This window comes from Pristiophorus japonicus, chromosome 13 (assembly GCF_044704955.1).
Source record: "Pristiophorus japonicus isolate sPriJap1 chromosome 13, sPriJap1.hap1, whole genome shotgun sequence".
NCBI lineage: Eukaryota > Metazoa > Chordata > Chondrichthyes > Pristiophoridae > Pristiophorus > Pristiophorus japonicus.
The window spans coordinates 33,188,752-33,209,626 of NC_091989.1; the positions used below are offsets into that span (position 1 = coordinate 33,188,752).

Below are 20,875 nucleotides of genomic sequence, written 5' to 3' on the forward strand. Positions count from 1 at the left end.
GGCATTCATCATCATGATGATGCGCTCGGCGTGGTCGCAGAACAACTGTACATTAAGTGAGTGGTTGCCTTTGTGCTCAGCGAACATCTCAGGATTGGTATGCGATGCCCGTAAAGCCACGCGTGTGCAGTCGATGGCACCCTGCACCACGGTGAAGCGCGCTATCCTGACAAAGCCACATGCGCGCTTGTCCTGCTTCTCTCTGTTCAGAGAGAACACAGTGAAGTCCATGTTCCTTGAGTAGAGTTTTCAGATGCAGCGATGGACGGCGAACTGCGAGATGTTAGCTATGTCTCCTACTCCGGACTGGAAGGATTCGTTGGCGAAAATAATTGAGGGCCACCGGGAGAGCCGTAATCACCCTGCTCTGAGGCTGTAGGTCTGGTTACAGGAGGTGGTAGAGTTCTTTGACCACCTCCTTGGTGAAGGAGAGCCTCCTAATACATTGTTCCTGGCTTAGGTGCAGGTAGGAAACCATGGGTGCGCAAGGCCTCCTGCCAAGACTCCTCCTGCCCCCTCCTCGCTCTGCGAGCGTCTTGTCCTCTTCTTCGCTGCCTCCGCGCCATCTCCTGGTCATACGCGAGCGCGAGGGGAATTGCAAGTAGACCCCCCATGACTGAGAGCAAGTGGTGTGAGCAGAAGCCTTTAAATGCCGTTCTCCACTTGCAGCAACACCTCAGTAACTTTAAATAACTTTATAAGGATCCAAGTAGTTGCACAATGGAAATCAAAAAGCATGTCAGTTGCAAGTTGTTGGAGATCACTTTAAATAGCACTGCTAGGGTCCATCCTGCTGGTGAACGCATGGTCAGCTGGTCATGATTAGGAGAGGGCGTTAAATGGAGCGACGACGTCAAAAATGGCAGAACCAGCGTCAAATCAGCACTGCACACTGATTGATGCCTCGATCTGCCTCATTTAAATTTCTGGAGCGAGCGCAGGCAATGGCAGCGCTATCAATCTCCCCAAATTGGCGGCCGCCACGGGACCCACCGGAAGCGAAGCGGTCACCATTTTTTCAGCAAAACCAGCCTGAACAGCTGCCGCTAAAACTCCAAAAACTCACAGCCTTTATGTTTTAATTATCAAAGAACAAAGAGTTTTGTTTCTCAGTGAAAAACCGTAGCCTGCTTTAATTTGCAGCCTAAATGGTTCAATATGTAATTTCATTCTGTGGTGATTTCTTAACAGCAGTAGTCAAGCTGCATGTTAAAAATTCACTTCATTTTTGTTCACCCACGATCACGAACATATGTCAGAGGAAAACTTTACATCTGACACACTCTTAACTCTCACCCTGCTGAATGAACAAGAACTTCATATACAAGTAGTTAGCATTGCAAATGCACTAACTCGTACTTTAAAAAAATGATTTTCTTTTCTTTTGCCAGTTTACATATAGCTGCAATTTTTCTTTTGTCTAAACACAGACTGCCATGCAATACAGCGAGAACTGTTTTCTTTTGTTTGCATCCCAGAAGAGAATCACTACATGATTTTTCCAGCAATGCACTGTTTCCCAATGTATCAGCATCTGTGATAATGCCTTAAAAAGAGGTAGGAGGGACAATTTTTCACCACATTGGCATCTATTTCCAAAGCATAACCACAGAAAAAAGTGGTGGAAATCCTTTGTATAGATCTCTGCCCTATTTGCGCTTCATGTGCACTTCTGAAAGAGAGCAAGGCACTGCATCCGGAACAGGCCTTCCAAAGTTCGAGTTTAAGAAGCATGCAAGTGACGTCATTGGGGCCTGCATGCAGATTTCCTCCATTTCCATCGGCTGCAGGTCACGTGCTGAGAGTTATCTGCTTAGCAATGCTACATTGCAATTAGTTTAAACAGAAAGGCAGCTACTTCAACATAAAATGAGAAATTGGCTATTGAGATGAGAAGACGTTAAAATTTGCTGATGCCATGGAGCTGCGCTAGGTGCAGGAGCTGCCAAAAAGAGACATACTCCCAGCCCCCTTAGCACTATATCTCATTGGAATCCCTTTATACATACGCTACTTGGAAGAGGAGGAGGTTTGGATAGCAGGAAACTGAGCCCTCAAATTAGGACTGCCAACTCTGGTTGGAGGTATATATGGAGGTTTGATTATGGGATGCCCTCACCATATGACATCTGATCATGAGAGAGAGCGAGGCGCTGATCGGAAGGCTTGGAGCTCGGCGAGGGAGAGGGAGAAGTCACAAGACTCCAACTGGGAGGGCGGGGAGGAGAAAGAGAGAAGTTACAAGACCTTTGGGTGTGGTCCATCCATACAGACCTGGAGAGATACAACTGTGAATCTGTGCTGCCTGCTTTCCTACCATTTTGAGCTTCTTTCAAAGGTTAAATTTAAATGTGGGGGCAATACCGACAATGCCATACCTTGTGCGAGCCTTCTACATCATGGTGCTACGTAGGACACAATTGATTCGACGTCATCACATCAGGGACATCAGAGCCCGTAGGGTGCTGGGCAGGAGGCCTCACCCAACTCGGGTATATCGGGACAGACATTCATATCTCCACCTGAGTGATGCAGACTGTGTCAGAAGGCTGCGTTTCCGCAAAGATGTAACGGAGATCTGAGAGTTGGTCAAAGCAGACCTGCAACCTAGAAGCATCAAGAGGACTGCTTTGTCAGTTGAAGTGAAGGTTACAGCTGCACTTTCATTCTATGCCTCCGGATCATTTCAAGCTACAACTGGGGATGTGTGCGCCATCTCTCAACATGCAACACCACTCCATTCGCCAGGTCACGGCTGCACTGTATGCTCGTTGGAATGACTTCATAAAGTTCCCGATGACCTCCCAAGCAATCCATGACAGGGCTGTGGGCTTCTCCAGGATTGCTGGCTTCCCAAAGGTACAGGGCTACATTAATTGTACCCACATCGCCTTGCAAGCACCTTTGAAGGATTCTGTGATGTACAGGAACAGAAAAAGCTTCCACTCCATTAATGTGTGTGACGACGTGCATCATATCATGTCAGTCGATGCAAGATACCCTGGCAGCACCCATAATGCGTTCATCCTATGCGACGGAGTTATATCTGCCATGTTTCAGCAGTAGCAGCCAGAAGGGCACAGCTGGCTACTGGAAGACAAAGGGTACGGCCTCACCACCTGGCTCATGACACCCCCACGCATAATCCGGACGGAAGCTGACCGTCAATACAACATGTTGCAGATTGCGGCGCATAGCATCGAGAGGATCACTGGCATATTGGAGCAGCGTTTCCAATGGCTGGACCATTCCGGAAGCTACTTGCTCTACTCCCCTGAGATTGTCAATCAGTTCACTGTTGTGTGCTGCATAACTTAGCCAGCATGAGGCAGCAGCAGCTGGCAGAGAAGACCCACCTGCAGTGAGAGTGGCTGATGATAACGATGTGGAAGATTCGGGTGACGAGCAGGAGGAGGATGACAACGACGAAGCCATGCGAGTGCCTGAGGCCAGAGCACAAAGGCGGAGGAGGGCGAGCCACTGTGCCCCTTTAACAATTGCTCGAGCCTTGCGCCAGCAGCTCATCCATGAACGTTTTACTGATGGAGGGCTCAACTATTCTACATGGACATGTTTACTGTTTGGAGCTGTTCCATAATGTTGTGTTGTGTTAATGGAACATGATTCAGTTTTAATGTAATATATTTTATTCAAAAGTTTACAATGTACTTAACTTAAATAACATTATTCTTGTATCGAACTTTACTTTAATATCACTCTAAGATCACTTATAAACTTGTAAATTTACATAACTTACCAAAACTGTTAATTTGAGAACAGTTACAACAAATACAAGAGCAGCAAAGAAAAGTTGCACCCTTCTCTCCTCCCCCTTATTCTCAGACCGGCCGCTGCGCTTGGTCTTGGACACTCTACCACCCTGCCCGCAGGCGGTGGCGCAGTGTTTCTGCGCTCAATACCAAGCTTATTTTTAACATCTCGGGTACTGTGCACCTCAAGGGTGGGGGGCGTCGGCGTCAGGCGACAAGTTGAAAGGCCCAGGCGGCAAGTTGGAGGGCCCGGCTTTGGGCTCTTCAGAGGCTGGTGTGGGGAATAGAGTGGGAGTGACAGTTGATTCTGTCAATGAAGTGGGGTCTGGGCGTGTTCCCTTATTGCAGCAGCTAACTCCAACATGCCGTCCCTCATGTGCCCGGAGTGTGTCTCAATGACCTGCAACATTCCCACCCTCATGGTCAGTGACGTGGTTTGCACTAACTCTGACATTCCCTCCCTCATGGCCACTATTCCCTCACTGATGGTCCCGGATATCGTTCCCATTTCTTGCATCATTGCTGTTACTTCTCCCGACAGTCCCGCTACCTCATCACTCACCCCACTGATGGCGTCCAGGAGTGATCGGGTAAAGTCAATGCTCTCTGCACTCAATGATATCATCCGAACATGTGTTAGATCCTGCACCTCAGGAGAGCGAGGTCGAGCTCTCCTTCCCCTCCTCCCCATGGGTGTGGCTCGCACCCCAACACTGGGACCCGCAACCTCGGAAGGTGTGAAACCATGGAATGTCCCACCAACACTCAAACCACTAGTCACCGAAACAGCTGTCACCTCCATGAGCGGCACCTTCTCCAAAGTCAGTACAACAGTGGGAGCTTCTTCCAGCTCCATCCCCTCCCCTTCAGCCCTCTGTTCTTGGTCTGGAGGGTTGGATTGGAAGATGTTCTACTCTTCAGGCTCATGCTTGTCTGAATCGTCTTCTGCATTGTCAGGGTTGGCCTCAAGTTCTGCAAAAGATAACAGAACAGTCAAATGGTTAGCAGCAGAGGAGGAGGCAGAGTGGGTGGCATGAGTAGGCTCACATCGCAGGCCAGGTAGCAGGTTGATTTGAAAGGTCACGATGAATTTGCAGGACTTACTCTCTCCCTCATGTGTGGGCCCAGCTTGTGCAGTACTGATTGCTTTTTTCCAGGCAGGACCCATCAAAGCAGCAACCATCAAAGCAGCAACCCTCTCTTTCAAGGATGTCAGTGGGTGAAAATTTGCTGGGCCTCCTCCTGTTCAATTTCTTTCCCTTTTATTATGTGCCTGCCACCTTCCTCTGCAAAGATGAAAATGCAACACTTTTTTTTTAAAAGAGAGAGTGTCTTTCTGCTGGGTGGGACACATACAGCTAGTCACATTTACAATTGCAATTGCAAATCCATTGAATAAATGAAAATATTACTTACACTAACTACTTGACCAAGGTCATGCCATTTCTTTTTACACTGGCCTCCAGATCTCGTGGTGATCACCACTACGCCGTAATCTTCTGCAACTTGGTTCCAGCGTTTCTTCATTTCTTTTGGTGGAACTTTTGTGACCTCCGCTGGTGTCCAGCTCCTGCCATCTATTCTCAATCACAGTAACTAGTGCCTCCACTTCATCCTGCAAGAAATTCTTGGTCCTTGCACTGCGTTGCATCTTGTATTGCTCCAGCTGCAATTTTCCCAATGCTCTCACACAGCACTCCTTCACACAAAACTGGCTCTTTAAAAATGGCCGATTGCCAAATCCAAGCTGTACTGAGCATGCGCGTCCATTGGGACAACATCAAAAACGTAACATCTTTTTCTGCGCAAGTGCAGAAGGTGCGGCTTCGTTTTTCGGCACAGACAGCAGGCTGCACCCCACCCCTCCCTGTGACTGGACACGCCGCACAGCGCCAAATTTAAATTATACATCAGGGAAACTTTGGCAAATTATTTCTGGTGCATTTCTGGTCTAGAAAAACGGGCGTAACTCTGGCAATACACCAGAAAACGGGCTTGGGGAAAATTGAGCCCATTGAAACTAAGAACATAAAAAGCTTATGCTGAGGCAGACAAGGGAGGCTCAAGGCCTTTGCTTCAAGACAGAATTTGCCGGGCCCATGATTGGGTAGAATGAGGTGTATGCAAGATACAAGGTTGGATGGATCTTTCTGTCATTCCGGTTCTTGGGTATATCCCAAGGTTTGGGTCAGTCTCAGTGTAGAAGAGTCAGGAAGGGCACAGATCTGGACAGGTAGTCGTGTATACAAGTAGAAAGAATGAGGAATGGGCCACTCCTACTACCGAAAGGACAATAATGGCCAATATAATTTTCATTTGTAGTTTGTAAATTGCTGCTCAAGTACGGTTATGTATTCTGCCTCACTTAGGCTTAAATAAAATCATAACTGTTACCAACATGGAGTCAGCTTTGAACCATTGAACAGACAGTCCAAAGGGACTTCCAATTTTCTTACCGATTAAGTCCCTCCTTAGTTGCACTTCCTGCAGTCAAATTTGAATAGCTCCATCATTAAGCAGGAAGCCCTCTTTCTCCCCACATCGCTGCTAGATATCTTAGGTAATTTTACAAATCGCCAGTGCAGCATTAAACTGTTACAAGCCTTTAAGAAAGAGAATTTCTTAGATATTTCCTCCAATAAATGTGTGAAACGGAGACAATCAAATCTTGGCTGTAGAGTTTTTGGGCCCAAGTTTCGAGCCGCGCCTAGAATGGCGCAGTCCCGACCTGGACGCCCGTTTTTCGCGCCACAAAGTGTGCCTAAAAAAAACCTCCATATTCTCCACCTCCCTGCAGGTCCTCTGGCCCTCGGCGCAGCGCAGCACGAACTGTAGGGGGCGGAGCCAGGTCCCTGCGCTGAAAACAGTGCCGGGACCTCTGCACATGCGCGCTATAGTGGGCACGCAAGTGCAGTAGCTCCAGGCGTCCGGAACTGTGTGGGAGGGGCCCGAAGCACGCAGCCCCTAGCCCTGGCCGAATGGCCTCACTGGGGCTGCGTGAATAAGGCTCCTCCCACGGCCAGCTCCTGCTTCCTCCCGATCCGACTCCCGCTTCCCGCCTCCGGACCCGACACCCGCCCACCCCGGACCCGACACCTGCTCTCCCCCCCCGGACTGGACCCGACACCCGCCCCCCACACCCGCTCCCCCCCCCGCCGCCTCCGGACTGGATCCGACCTGACCTCCCTCCCCCCGACCCGACCCAACGCCACCTACCTGTAAATCTGGTGCTGGGGACAGGCCCTGCCCGAAGTCTCGGGCCCGGCCCAGCCCATTCAGCCTCCCTCCCCTTCTCCTCCCCCTCCCCAATCTCCTTTCCCCCCCCCCCCCCAATCTCCTTCCCCCCCCTTCTCCCCCCATCCCTCCCCCTGCTCCCCCCCATCCCTCCCCCTTCTCCCCCCCATCCCTCCCCCTGCTCCCCCTCTCTCTCCCACTCCTCCTCCTCCCCTCACTGTCAGAAACACAGACACTGACAGACAGAGAATGAGAGACACACAGACAGACAGAGAGATAGAGACACTGACAGAGACACACTGTGGGGGGCATCCCAGCACGCTGTTGGAGGGCTCCTGGTGCTGCAGTCGGTAAGTAGAAAATGTTTTATTTATTGATTTAAAAAAATATATTATTTCTTATTAATTTTTTTTGATTGATTTATTGGTTGATTTATTGATGTATTTATCATTTATTATTGATGATGGCTCTTTATTTGTAAAACTGAAGTGTTTAATGTTTGTAAACTTCCCTTTAAACACCCCCCCCACCATTCCCTATGCCTGATTTGTAACCTACGCCTGATTTTCTGAAGTGTAGACAAGGTTTTTTCGAGCGTATAAAAATCTTCACTTACTCCATTCTAAGTTAGTTTGGAGTAAGTTTTCACTCACGAAACTTTGAAATCAGGCGTAAGTGGCCGGACACGCCCCCTTTTGAAAAAAAAATTCTGTTCCAAAGTGAAACTGTTCTAACTGACTAGAACTGGAGCAAACTAAATGACGAGAATTCCGATTTCTAAGATACTCCGTTCTACACCAGTTGCTCCTAAAAATCAGGAGCAAATCATGTGGAAACTTGGGGCCTTTGTAACTATGAGTTCTAATGATACTAAAAACAGCAGCCTGCATATCAGGTTTGCTAAAATCACCACATTTGTGCATATGGTTAGCTGAATCTTGTATCCCTATTGCACGTCTAAATTCATATACCAGGCTACAGCTAATTTGGAATAACTTGTCATTCCGGCCTCTTCCTGGAAACTGTGCGGTTTACAACTTTTACTTGCAAAATACTTGTATAATTTGCTTATGTCTGTGAACACCTGATCTACTGTCTTTCCATCTGTGAAGTAAAATACTACAAAAATGCTACTTCAGTACTCAAAAGGTTATCCTATGAGCACGCGCTATTGGTGACACATCTTAGGACATAATATATAAAATCCTTACCGTGAATGCTTCCAAGTTCAATATTACCATTGGAAGAGGACAGATGTGAAGATTCAGCATAAATGTACTTTGTTTTTAGTGCACCATCAGTGGTTGAAATATTCATAGTTGTTCCTTGAAGTTTGTCAATTTCTACAATCTGGACAAAATGCATAGGGGTTGAACAGATACGGACGCTATTCACTGGAACACTATTCCTCTCCGAATTAAGATCTTTTATTTGTTGTTCACTCTCTTAATGCCATAAACATTCATGCATTTGTGCAGTAGCAGGATCGGGATATAATGCACGTGCACCAATGAGCTGCTTCACGTAGTAAAATGCAGACTAAAGCCTCTTGTTTTGTAACAAAGTTTACAATGTTGATCAGGTTATTAGAAGACACTGAAAACATAGAAACATAGAAAATAGGTGCAGGAGTAGGCCATTCGGCCCTTCTAGCCTGCACCACCATTCAATGAGTTCATGGCTGAACATGCAACTTCAGTACCCCATTCCTGCTTTCTCGCCATACCCCTTGATCCTCCTAGTAGTAAGGACTACATTTAACTCCTTTTTGAATATATTTAGTGAATTGGCCTCAACAACTTTCTGTGGTAGAGAATTCCACAGGTTCACCACTCTCTGCGTGAAGAAGGTTCTCCTCATCTCGGTCCTAAATGGCTTACCCCTTATCCTTAGACTGTGACCCCTGGTTCTGGACTTCCCCAACATTGGGAACATTCTTCCTGCATCTAACCTGTCTAAACCCATCAGAATTTTAAACATTTCTATGAGATCCCCTTTCATTCTTCTGAACTCCAGTGAATACAAGCCCAGTTGATCCAGTCTTTCTTGATATGTCAGTCCCACCATCCCGAGAATCAGTCTGGTGAACCTTCGCTGCACTCCCTCAATAGTAAGAATGTCCTTCCTCAAGTTAGGAGACCAAAACTGTACACAATACTCCAGGTGTGGCCTCACCAAGGCCCTGTACAACTGTAGTAACACCTCCCTGCCCCTGTACTCAAATCCCCTCGCTATGAAGGCCAACATGCCATTTGCTTTCTTAACCGCCTACTGTACCTGCATGCCAACCTTCAATGACTGATGTACCATGACACTCAGGTCTCGAGAAGGTTAAAGAGAAAGTTAATGAGAGAGAGAGAGAGAGAGAGAGAGAGAGAGAGAGAGAGAGAGAGAGAGAGAGAGAGAGAGAGAGAGAGAAAGAGAAAGAGAATAAAAATAAATAATTCTCAGAAAGCGAGTCAGACCAGGTTACACTTGTCTGCTCTCTTATTAGTGAATGGATGACTAGAGAGAAAACTGTTCACTAAAAGCAAGAGATCAAGCAGTTAAAAATATTTATATTAATTCTCCATGCGATTACTTCCATCTTTAAGCTAGGTCAAGTATGTGGCCATACCAATACTGTAATTGCATAGCCCATCCTCGTTAGTGATGTGATCTAGGCCGAGCAGCCCAGTAAATAAAACACTGGAGTGAATCCTAGTCTCTATTTTCATATAAATTTTGTTTACCAGTCTCTGGCCAGGAAGGGATTGTTTATCTTACAGCCCAATCCTGCCTCATGTGCATTGTGAAACCTCATTATTAAAGCTGCTTAATAAAAAAGGATTAATTTAACTTACACCTTTATTAGAGGTCTGTATATCTACATTTCCATAGATTGTTCCCAGGCAGATCACTTTCCCACCTCTGCTATGCACTTGGACTTTATGGGCCTGGATAGCATAATGGACAAAAGGAGAAAATTATACATTCACCTAGGAACAAAGAATTCAAATATACATCAAGATTCCCAATGCAATGCAGCAAACAAATATTTATTATAATCTCAAATTTTCCTATCAGATTTTCTTCAATTTTAATGCTTTTAACCCTGATATCCTTAAGATTTATCTTTTTTTTTTTAAAAAGCAATTGAGCATAACCTAAAATTAACCAGATGCAGCCATTGCCACAATATATGATGCCCAATGTCTTCCCAACACAGAGCAGTAGGTCGGCCTAATCTGCTATACTGTAATCCAACATTGTTGAATTTAATCTGGAGTGTGGCATTGTTAAAAATGTCAGTGCCTCCATATTACAACTCTAGCTTCCCATGGGGTACAAGGAGTTTAGGTGCTGCTGCTCCATGCAGTTTTGATTTGTTTTCTGTGAGGTCAGAGTATTGGGGTCTGGGAGAATATTGCCAGGACAAAAAAAATCCGAAACAAGGAAAAGAAAAACACAGTTAAGAATTAAATATCAATCTCAGAACCTGAAACAGGAGAAACTTGAGAACATGAAGTGTTAAAATCAATAAATGAACAGCCTGCTAGTCAGGAGTGTAAGGAAGATTGATTATGACAGAACGTGAAAACAGCTGAAAAATAAAACAGAATACTCAAGTTTCAGCCGGTGGGCACTAGGGTTGATGCAGGTGGGAAGAAAAAATGGCTTAAGTAAGCAGGGGTACAGATAATGTGGCAAAATATGTTTTTTTTAATATAAAAATTGTGTGCGTGGGGGGGGGGGGGGGAGAGAAGAGTGCATGAGGTGGAGACAGAGGAGAATATGAGAGGGTAAAGAGTAATGAGCCAGAATTAGTTAACAATCTTATGACAAGGGAAGCTCTTGCAAATAGTGACAAGAATATGATTTAATTTATTATGTATGAGAGGAAAAGTAAGGCAAACTTCGAAGGAATGAAAAATGAATTGACTACAGTAAACTGGGCCGAGCTGTTAACAGACAAACAGTGAAAAATATTCAAAGAAGTATTTGATACGATACAAAACCAATACATGCCCCTAAAAGGCAAAGACTCCAATTATATAGTTCAGCAATCATGATCAACAAATCTGGCACGAGGTGGGATCAAGCTAAAAGAATGGGCTTACATAAATGAAAGGAAGTGGAATTCCAGCAGATTGGAGGAGCTATAAAAAGCAACAAAGGGATATAAAGAAATAATTTCAAAAAGGAAACATGAAAAAAAACCTAAAAGTTATAAAAGCTAACAGCAATTTTTTAATAAATTTATTAAGAGAAGGCGTGGTAAAGGGGAATGTGGAACTATTTATAGATAGAGATGTAGGCGCGATGATAATGGGCAATTAGGAAATGGTGGACTTGTTAAAGGAGCACTTTGCATTAATTTTCAAAGTTGAAGAGGGCAAAATACTAGCATTACAAAATGAACCTAAAAATAAGTTAAGGGGTGGAAGTTGGTGAATTTAATACAAGGAAAAAATGGCATTGGAGAAAATAATGGGAATTAAGATAGACAAATCTTCAGTATCAGATGGTTTCCACCCCAGAGTATTAAAATAGGTGAGGACATTGCAGATGCTTTAATCATAATTTTCCAAAGCTCTCTAGATTCAGCTGTTATGCCTTTAGATTTAAAAAAAAAATCACACCATTACTTAAAATGGGAGGGAGGGAGGGAGGGAGAAACTAGTTAATTACAAACTCAGTAGTTATGGGGAAGTTACTGGAAGCGGAGACAGTGTGACCGAGCACTTGGACAAGTACAAGCTGATCAGAGAGAGTCAGCATGGATTTGTGAAGGATAGGTCATGTCTGACTAATCTAGTTGAATTTTTCGAAGCGGGATAGGGGAGTGTCTATGAATGTTGTCCCAGAAGCAAGTTGATATTTAGAGGGAACTTTATGACATGGGTTGGTAAGTGGTTACGAGGTAGAACAGAGACAGCAAAGATAAAGGGCACGATCTTTGATTGGTGGGATGTGACAAATGGTATTCTCCAGTACCGGGGCCTCAACTTTTTAGCATATTTATTAATGACTTTGATGAAGGAATATATTCAAGTTTGCAGATGACAAAGTTAAGAGACACAGTAAGTTGTATAGATGGGAGCAGAAAGTGACAAAGATTCATTGGCAGTCAAAGAGAGTGGGCAAACCTCTGACAAAGAGAGAAGAGATAGATCATATTTGCCAACTTACCACGGCCCCTATTTTCCCTCGAACAAAAATGATAGCGTCCACTGTACGCACTTTTCTTCAACACCGTAAGCACCGGGAAAAAAAACCCAGTAGTTTCCGGTAAACAAAATCTAAATGTAGCGTCGGCGCTACCAAAGTCCATCTCGGGGGGCGGAGCTAAGTGTCCGCCTAAAATGTACTGCGCATGCGCAGAACAAAAGCTGCGCATGTATTTTTCTTAAAAGGTTCCATTTTTATATATTTTTAGTTTATGTAATCAATGCTCTGCTCAATTAAAATTATGCAAAAAACTAATATATTTATAGTAAAACAGCAACAATCTGTTTTGGATACAAGGGCTGATCGTGAATATGAGGCTTCATCCAACAGCAGAGTACATGTAAGTATGGTTTCCTTCTTAATTGTGATGGTTACTACATATCAAGTAAGATCTTTTGTGAAAATATAAAACCAGCTGACAAGCTCTTTTGATCCGATTCGTTACCTTAAATACATTCTGACTTTAGATCTTTACTGTCGGAATCATTATAACACCACTGTCATGTATAAACTTGTAGACAGACAACCTTCAGAGTCTGCAATTTAAGTCATGCCCAAAACACATGGGGGGAAAATCAGTTTTTCATTTCCTTTCGTATTGTTTAGACAACTCTTCCTCTGGGCATAGCACCTGGATCTAACCCAAGTATAAGGGCTAGTAGATATGCATGTGTCTGTCTTTCGGAAAGCAAATAACTCACCATCTCAGAAGATTTGCGAATGGAGGACATTTGGCCAGCGATAGGAGCGGACCAGGGCCGATTCCTGTAAGTGTAGGTAAGGATATTTCCAACGGTATTCCATGTGTCTGTGCGTAGTTTAAAAAAAAACGTTGTTGGGGAAAGTGGCCTTAATGGCCAAAAAGGGCACGTATCCTGCTTTTTAGCGTACACCAGCGCCAGAATATATGGCGCCAAGCATTCTGGCGCTGGTAATCGGCGCCGGCGCCCCAACATTGGGGAAACTTTTAACTTACCTTCAACGCCAGAAAAATTGCTGGGCAAAATAAGGGCTGTAGTGTTGTAGGATAATCACTCATAGCGCACACATGCAAATTTAAAAATCAGTAAATCAGGCCTTTTGTAAGTGCGTGGAAGCTGGTTCTGGCATCTTGAGGCTTGATTGTGGTTGTCTGATTGCAGTGAGTGGGCAGCAACGACAACCTGAAAAGGCAATAAGGAAGGGGTTGGGCAGCACCAGGCCAATGTTAGGAGCTCCAAATGGGGAAGAAGCACTATACATAAAACTATGCGAGTGGTTATGATCTGGAATGCACTGCCTGAAAGGGAGGTGGAGGCAGATTATTTGTGGCTTTCAAAAGGGAATTAGATAAGTACCTGAAGGGAAGAAATTTGCAGGGCTACGGGGAATGTGTGGGGGATTGAGATTAGCTGAAGTGCTCTTGCAGAGAGCTGGCACGGGCTCAATGGGCTGAATGGCCTTCTATTGTGCTGTAACGATTCTTTAATTTTATCACATATCTTGGAAGAAACAGCAGAACCTATCTTGGAGATCAAACTTGAAAGATTCAATCAGAGGCAAGTAAAATTAATAGGTAGATTTAATTATGGTACAAACACATGATGGAAAGAGCGTTATAGGAGGAAGTAATTGTTACTTGACAGGAATTGCACACAATGAATCAAGACCAAGTGTAGTTTTTTGGTGAAGAGGGTTAGAGGCTGGGAATAATTGGACTAGGGCATACAGATGTAACCTATTCCTAAGTCTAAGGACATACATTCTGACCATGCGTTCATATTCCCATTGTAACTTTCTAGCTCCACAATAAAACTTGTCACATTGTAATCACACCATTCCAGCAGTGATAGCACGGCAGCTCCTCCTCTACTGAGGAATAGGATGTACTTACATTGTAACAAGTTTACATAGACAGTTTCCATTGTAAATCTGGACATACAATTGGAAAAAAGCTGACATGAAGGAAGGGCCCAGAATTTGCGGTCAGCGGCAAAGCAAAGGCATTCAATTTCAAAGGCGGAATGACAGCGAACGCTGCCTGTTCATCATCCCGACTACAAATTCTGGGCCAAAATTTTTAATAGATTATAAACACATTGGTGGAACAGATATATAGCCACAATTCTACATTGCTATTCATGTGCTTTGCCACCAAGAGTTTAAGTTTTGCCTTCCACTACTTTTTCTATTAAAACAAACCCCCAAAAGCATCCATCTATATTTGAGTAATTAGCTCATGAGCAACAGTTCAGAGTTGAGTATGTGAGCTTTATCAGAGAAATAGAAATGGATTTTATTTTAATAAACACCCAAGTGTTAAATGCATGATCCATGGAGTTTCAGATCTGAAACAAAAGCCTGCTAATGTTATATTTTATTGACCTGCTGTTTCCTTTTTTTGTAATTACATTCAAAATCTAAATACAGAAGTTTAATGAATTGTCCAGACAGGTTAAAATTATACCCCCTATTTAAATAATTACATAGATGAAATGCTTTGTGAGCTCACAAGGATGTCAGAACAGGTATTATGACAGTCTTAAGACAGAATATTTTACTTACGAACAGCATCACTAGTGGTCTATAAAAGGTTATTCTTCTGCCCTCATCTGTACAATAAAGAACTTGAAAAAAAGTAAGTAAAAACATTGAATTACTTTTTGAAAAAGTTGCTACACTCAGGACATTTTCTGCTAAAATGGCTTAGCCATTCACTGCCAGATCTAGCTCGAAGACATAAAACATTATTGGTTTCTACACTTGTCTACAAAAAATGCTCACTATTCCAGAATCATTCTGGAATGTAAAGATAACCCCCGGCTACTATTCTCTACTGCTGTCTCCTTAAACCCCTCTCCCCGGTCTCCACCGCACTAGCCTCCAACAAGAAGTGTGAGGAGCTCATGGACTTCTTTCATCCAATCAGCTGCCTCTGCGAGTTCACCTAGCCCACAGGGCCAAACTTCATCTGAAGCTCCCACCTGTCCTAGTCCTAAACTCACATCTTTCTCTAGTTTCTCTTTGATCTCCCCTCTTGATCTCTCTAAGCTCATCCTGTCCATGAGACCCACTTCCTGCTCCCTTGACCCTATTCCCACTAAACTGCTGACCACCCAACTTCATGTTTTGGCTCCCATGTTCGTCGACATTGTTAATGGTTCTCTCTCCTCAGGTACTGTCCCCCTCTCCTTCAAATCTGCTGTCATCACCCCTCTCCTCAAAAACAACCCTTGACCCCACTTTGCTTGCTAGCTATTGCCCCATTTCCAACCTCTCTTTCCTGTCCAAAATACTTGAACGTGTTGTCGCCTCCCAAATCCGTGAACATTTTTCCCTGAATTCAATGTTTGAATCCCTTCAATCTGATTTTCGCCCCTGCCAGTACCGAAACGGCTATCAAAGTCACAAATGACATACTTGGTGACTGTGACAAAGATAAACTATCAGTCCTCGTCCTTCTGGACCTGTCTGCAGCCTTTGACATAGGTGACCACTCCATCCTCCTCCAACACCTCTCCACCATCATCCGGCTAGGTGGGACTGCACTCACCTGGTTCCATTCTTATCTAATCGTAGCCAGAAAATCTCCTGCAATGGCTTCTCTTCCCACCCTCACATCATTACCTCTGGTGCCCCCCAAGGATCTGTCCTTGGCCCCCTCTTATCTCTCATCATTATGCTGCCCGCCTTGGCGATATCATCCGAAAACACGGAGTCCATTTCAACATATACGCTGATGACAGGCAGCTCTACCTCTCAACCACTTCTCTCGACCCCTTGCTTTGTTTCTAAATTGTCAGAGTGCTTGTCCAGTGCTGGATGAGCAGAAATGTTTTCCGATTAAATATTGGGAAGACCGAAGGCATTATCTTTGGTCCCCACCACAAACTGCGTTCTCTAACCACTGACTCCATCCCTCTTCCTAGCATCAATCTGAGGGTGAAGACTGCTCGCAACCTGGGTATCATATCTGACCCTGAAATGAGTTTCCAGCTACATATCTGCAGCGTAACTAAAACCGCCTTATTCCACCTCCGTAACATTGCCCGTCTCTGCCCCTGCCCACCTGCTGCTGAAACCTTCATCCAAGTCTTTATTACCTCTTGACTTGACTATACCAATGCACGCCTGGCTGGCCTCCCACATTCTACCCTACATAAACTTGAGGTCATTCAAAACTCGGCAGCATGTGCTCGCTGACCTACATTGGCTCCCGGTTAAGCAACACCTTCGATTTCAAAATTCTCATCCTTGGTTACAAATCCCTCCATGGCCTCACCCCTCCCCATCTCTGTAATCTCCCTTCAGCCTCACAACCACCACCAGCCCCCCTTCCCCATCTCTGTAATCTCCCTTCAGCTCCACAAGTTCCCACCACCACCCCCCCTTCCCTATCTCTAATCTCCCCCACCCCCCCTCCCCCTCCCCCAAGATGTCTGCACTCCTCAAATTCTGACCTCTTGAGCATCCCTGATTATAACTGCTCAACCATTGGGGCTGTGCCTTCAGCTGCCTGGGCCCTAAGCTCTAGAACTCCCTCCCTAAACCTCTCCACTTCTCTACCTCTCTTTCCTCTTTTAAGACGCTCCTCAAAACCTACCTCTTTGACCAAGCTTTGGTTATCTGCTGTAATTTCTTATGTGGCTTGGTGTCAAATTTATTTGTTTTGTCTTATAACACCCCTGTGACGTGCACTGGGATGTTTTACTATGTTAAAGGTGCTATATAAATACAAGTTGTTGTTAAAAAAAAAATTAAGCTTTGCCTGCTCTTTGTGGCGTTGGCAGTTGGAACATCAAGTGGAGGAGTACTCCATCTCACAAGCAGAAAAATTAAAAACTATTAATCATCAGTCCAGACCCCTCATACTTATCCACCAGACTAGATGAGTTCAGTTCAGGTTACATCAGTAAAATGTGTGTTTTCACTCCACATCTCCAGGATGGAGTCCAGGATTCTGTTGATAGATACTGGGCTTCCTTCTGTTTCATTTTTCAATGATACATCATTATACTTCACTGAGATCCTAGCTGTATGTGTGAACCCTTTGGATTGATTTCACAATAATTGTGAAAAACATCATCAATACAATTACACATTGTGTCCTTCCAAACTTTGATTATATCTAAAGAAGTAATTTTGAACTATTTATTAACATTAAGCTGTAATATTTGTGGGTACTGAGGGTGATGTTACTGGGAGCAATTTAAGAGAACCATGTCAGAACTTTTTGATTTGATTTTTCCTGATGTGCACTGGTAACAACACATTAACTCGCGATTCTGGAGAGCCCTGCAGCTCCTTGTCTGTTTGGCGCGGCGCCCAGGGGGGCGGAGCCTACACTCGCACCGATTTTGTAAGTGGGAGGGGGCGGGTACTATTTAAATTAGTTTTTTTCCTGCCGGCAACGCTGCGCGTGCGCTTTGGAGCGTTCGCGCACGCGCAGTGTGAAGTAAACATTGGCACTCGGCCATTTTTGTAGTTCTTTGTAGCTGTTTAGTTTTTGAAAATTTTTTAATAAAAGCACATTGCCATCAGCACATCAGCACTGAGAAGGCTGCAGGAAATCTCAGAAAGTTGAGGCAGCCGCTTCCCGACGACCTCCCCCTTTTGCCGTCGGGAAATGGCTCCTCAATTTCTGAGGCTTCCTGCAGCCTTCTGTCTCCTTCCCTCCCTCCCGCCGTCTGGAACGGCTTCCTCCTCCCCCCCCGCTGCGTTCGGTCGGTCGGTCGGTTGGGTCCCTTCCGCCCGCTCGCCGTCTGGAACGGCTCCCCCCCCCCCACTGCGTTCGGTCGCTCGCCCGCCGTCTGGAACAGCTCCCCCCCCCCCCACTGCGTTCGGTCGCTCGCCCGCCGTCTGGAACAGCTCCCCCCCCCCCCACTGCGTTCGGTCGCTCGCCCGCCGTCTGGAACAGCTCCCCCCCCCCCCACTGCGTTCGGTCGCTCGCCCGCCGTCTGGAACGGCTTCCCCGAGTTCGGTCGGTCCCCTCCCTCCCTCCCGCCATCTGGAACGGCTTCCTCCCCCCCTCCCCCTGCGTTTGTTCGTTCGGTCGGTCGGTTCCCTCCCTCCCTCCCGCCATCTGGAACGGCTTCCTCCCCCCCTCCCCCTGCGTTTGTTCGTTCGGTCGGTCGGTTCCCTCCCTCCCTCCCGCCATCTGGAACGGCTTCCTCCTCCCCCCCCCCCCCCCGTGTTCGGTCGGTTCCCTCCCGCCCGCCTTCGGGAACGGCTGCCTCGTTTTGTGAGGCTTGTTGCAGCATTCTCCCTGGCTGAAGCACTTTCACACAGGTAGGAAGATGGTTTATTTAATCTTTTCTTTGCTTATAAATTTTTATTCAGGTTGGATTTATTTGTATAATATTTGTATAAGTATAAATAAGGATTTATTGTAGAATTTAATGACTTCCCTTCCCTCCCCCCCCCCCCCCCCCCTCACCTCGTTCTGGACGCCTAATTTGTAACCTGCGCCTGATTTTTTAATGTGTAGAACAGGTTTTTTCAGTTCTACAAAAATCTTCACTTGCTCCATTCTAAGTTAGTTTGGAATACGTTTTCACAGTGGAAACTTTCAAATCAGGCATCAGTGGCCGGACACGCCCCCTTTTGAAGAAAAAATTCTGTTCCAAAGTGGAACTGTTCTACCTGACGAGAACTGCCGAAAAAAAAATGTGGAGAATTGCAATTTCTAAGATAGTCCGTTCTCCACCAGTTGCTCCTAAAAATCAGGCGCAAATCATGTGGAAACTTGGGCCCATTAAGTCTAGTGACAACGCTGTTTAATGATAAATGAACCTACAACTCTCACCAGAATAAATATTGATGTAGTTGAAAAATATTAGTACCCTGTAATATAAATTCTTGTAGAAGATATTGGATTGAAAGCCCTGCCTCCCACCACATAAAGCGGCATTGATGCTGAAGAAATCCATGGCCCAGATTGGCTTCCCGCCCAGCTGAACAGCAGAGTTGTGGAAAACTAGCAGAGGACAGGACAAACAGCAATGGTATTAGTATTTTAACTTGCATTCAAAACATATAAACAAAATAAAACTGACTCTAGTCCTTGGGTGCTGCATACTATATGTCACAAGTTTATTGCAAAAATTCTAAAACTAAGTGATGCAAATAACCTTTCTTCAAACACTGTTTCTGATACAAATTTTGTATCTATCGTCATTTGTATGTAAACCATGCCCCCTCGTGGTAAATTCCTGCAATTGAGGTTTAACTCAACAAGTCAGTCCTGTATTCATGTACTGTGGTACTTTGTTTAATCAACAGGTGACTTAATTCAGCTCACATTTGAATTATTGCTGAAAAATTTAAATTTTATTTCAAGTTTTACAAAGGGGTACTTTCAGTATCAAGTACATCCCCGTTATAGGTTAGACATTTATTTTTAAATTGCCCACCATTCTCCCATGAAGAGAAATCTTTGGGGAAGAAGTTTCTGCAGCGGTAAGATTGGCAATGCACACTGTACATTTTGCCGTTTTGTACACAAGTCTCACCATTGCTATCCCTTCTCGGCCTGTTTGACCACTCCATCCTCCTCAAATGTCTCCCCATCATCGTCCAGCTAGGTGGAACTGCACTCGCCTGGTTCCATTCTTATCTATCTAATTGTAGCCAGAAAATCACCTGCAATGGCTTCTCTTCTCACTGCCGTATCGTTACCGCTGGGGGCCACCAGGGATATATACTTGGTCCCCTCCTATTTCTAATCTATATGGTGCCCCTTTCCGAAAGCACAGCGTCAGTTTCTACATGTACGCTAATGACACCCAACTCTACCTCACCACTACTTCTCTTGACTCCTCCACGGTATCTAAATTCCAGTATTGGATGAGCAGAAATTTTTCCAATTAAATATGGGGAAGACTGAAGCCATTGTCTTTTGTCCCCACCACAACTCCATTCTCTAGCCACCGACTCCATCCCTCTCCCTAGCATCTGTCTGGTATCATATTTAACTCCACTCACTTCCTCCAAATTAAAAGGTGTTGCTATGGGAACCCGCATGGGTCCTAATGATGCTTGCCTTTTTGTAGGATATGTGGAACATTCTTTGTTCCAGTCCTACTCGGGTCCCCTTCCTCACCTCTTCTGATACACTGATGACTGTATCAGTGCCATTCCCTGCTCTCGCCCTGAACTTGAAAATTTCATTCACTTTGCATCCAAATTCCACCCTTCCCTCACCTTCACATGGCCCACCTCCAACTCTTCCCTTGCCTTCCTTGACTTCTTCGTCTCCATCTCTGGGGATAGGCTTTCGGCCAGTATCCACTATAAGCCCACTGACTCCCACAGCTACCTGGACCATACTTCCTTTCACCCCGCATCCTGTAGGAACTCCATTCCATTCTCCCAGTTTCTCAGTCTTCGTCGCATCTGCTCTGATGACGCCACCTTTCACATGAGTGCCTCGGACATCTTCCTTTTTCCTCAAGAGAATTCCCCTCCGCTATGGTTAACATGGCCCTCGACCGTGTCTGTCCTATTTCCCGCACCTCTGCGCTCACCCCTTCCCCTCCCTCTCAGAACCACGACAGGGTTCCCCTTGTCCTCACCTTTCACCCCACCAGCCTCCACGTTAAACAGATCATCCTCCGCCATCTCCAACGTGATCCCACCACCAATCACATCTTCCCCTCCCAGCATTCTGAAGGGACCGCTCC

At 45.3% G+C, this 20,875-nt stretch overlaps 1 protein-coding gene across 3 annotated transcripts in view; it reads right to left on the reverse strand.

Moving 5' to 3' along the window:
* fam185a (family with sequence similarity 185 member A) overlaps positions 1–20,875 on the reverse strand; it is a 74,981-nt gene that overhangs the window by 49,034 nt on the left and 5,072 nt on the right. For all 3 annotated transcript variants that reach the window (XM_070897343.1, XM_070897342.1, XM_070897344.1), the window contains exons 3-4: positions 9,848–9,940; positions 8,216–8,354 (exon numbers count right to left, since the gene is read on the reverse strand). In XM_070897343.1, coding sequence (XP_070753444.1) covers positions 8,216–8,354; positions 9,848–9,940 — 232 coding nt within the window. The remainder of the gene's footprint in view (positions 1–8,215; positions 8,355–9,847; positions 9,941–20,875) is intronic.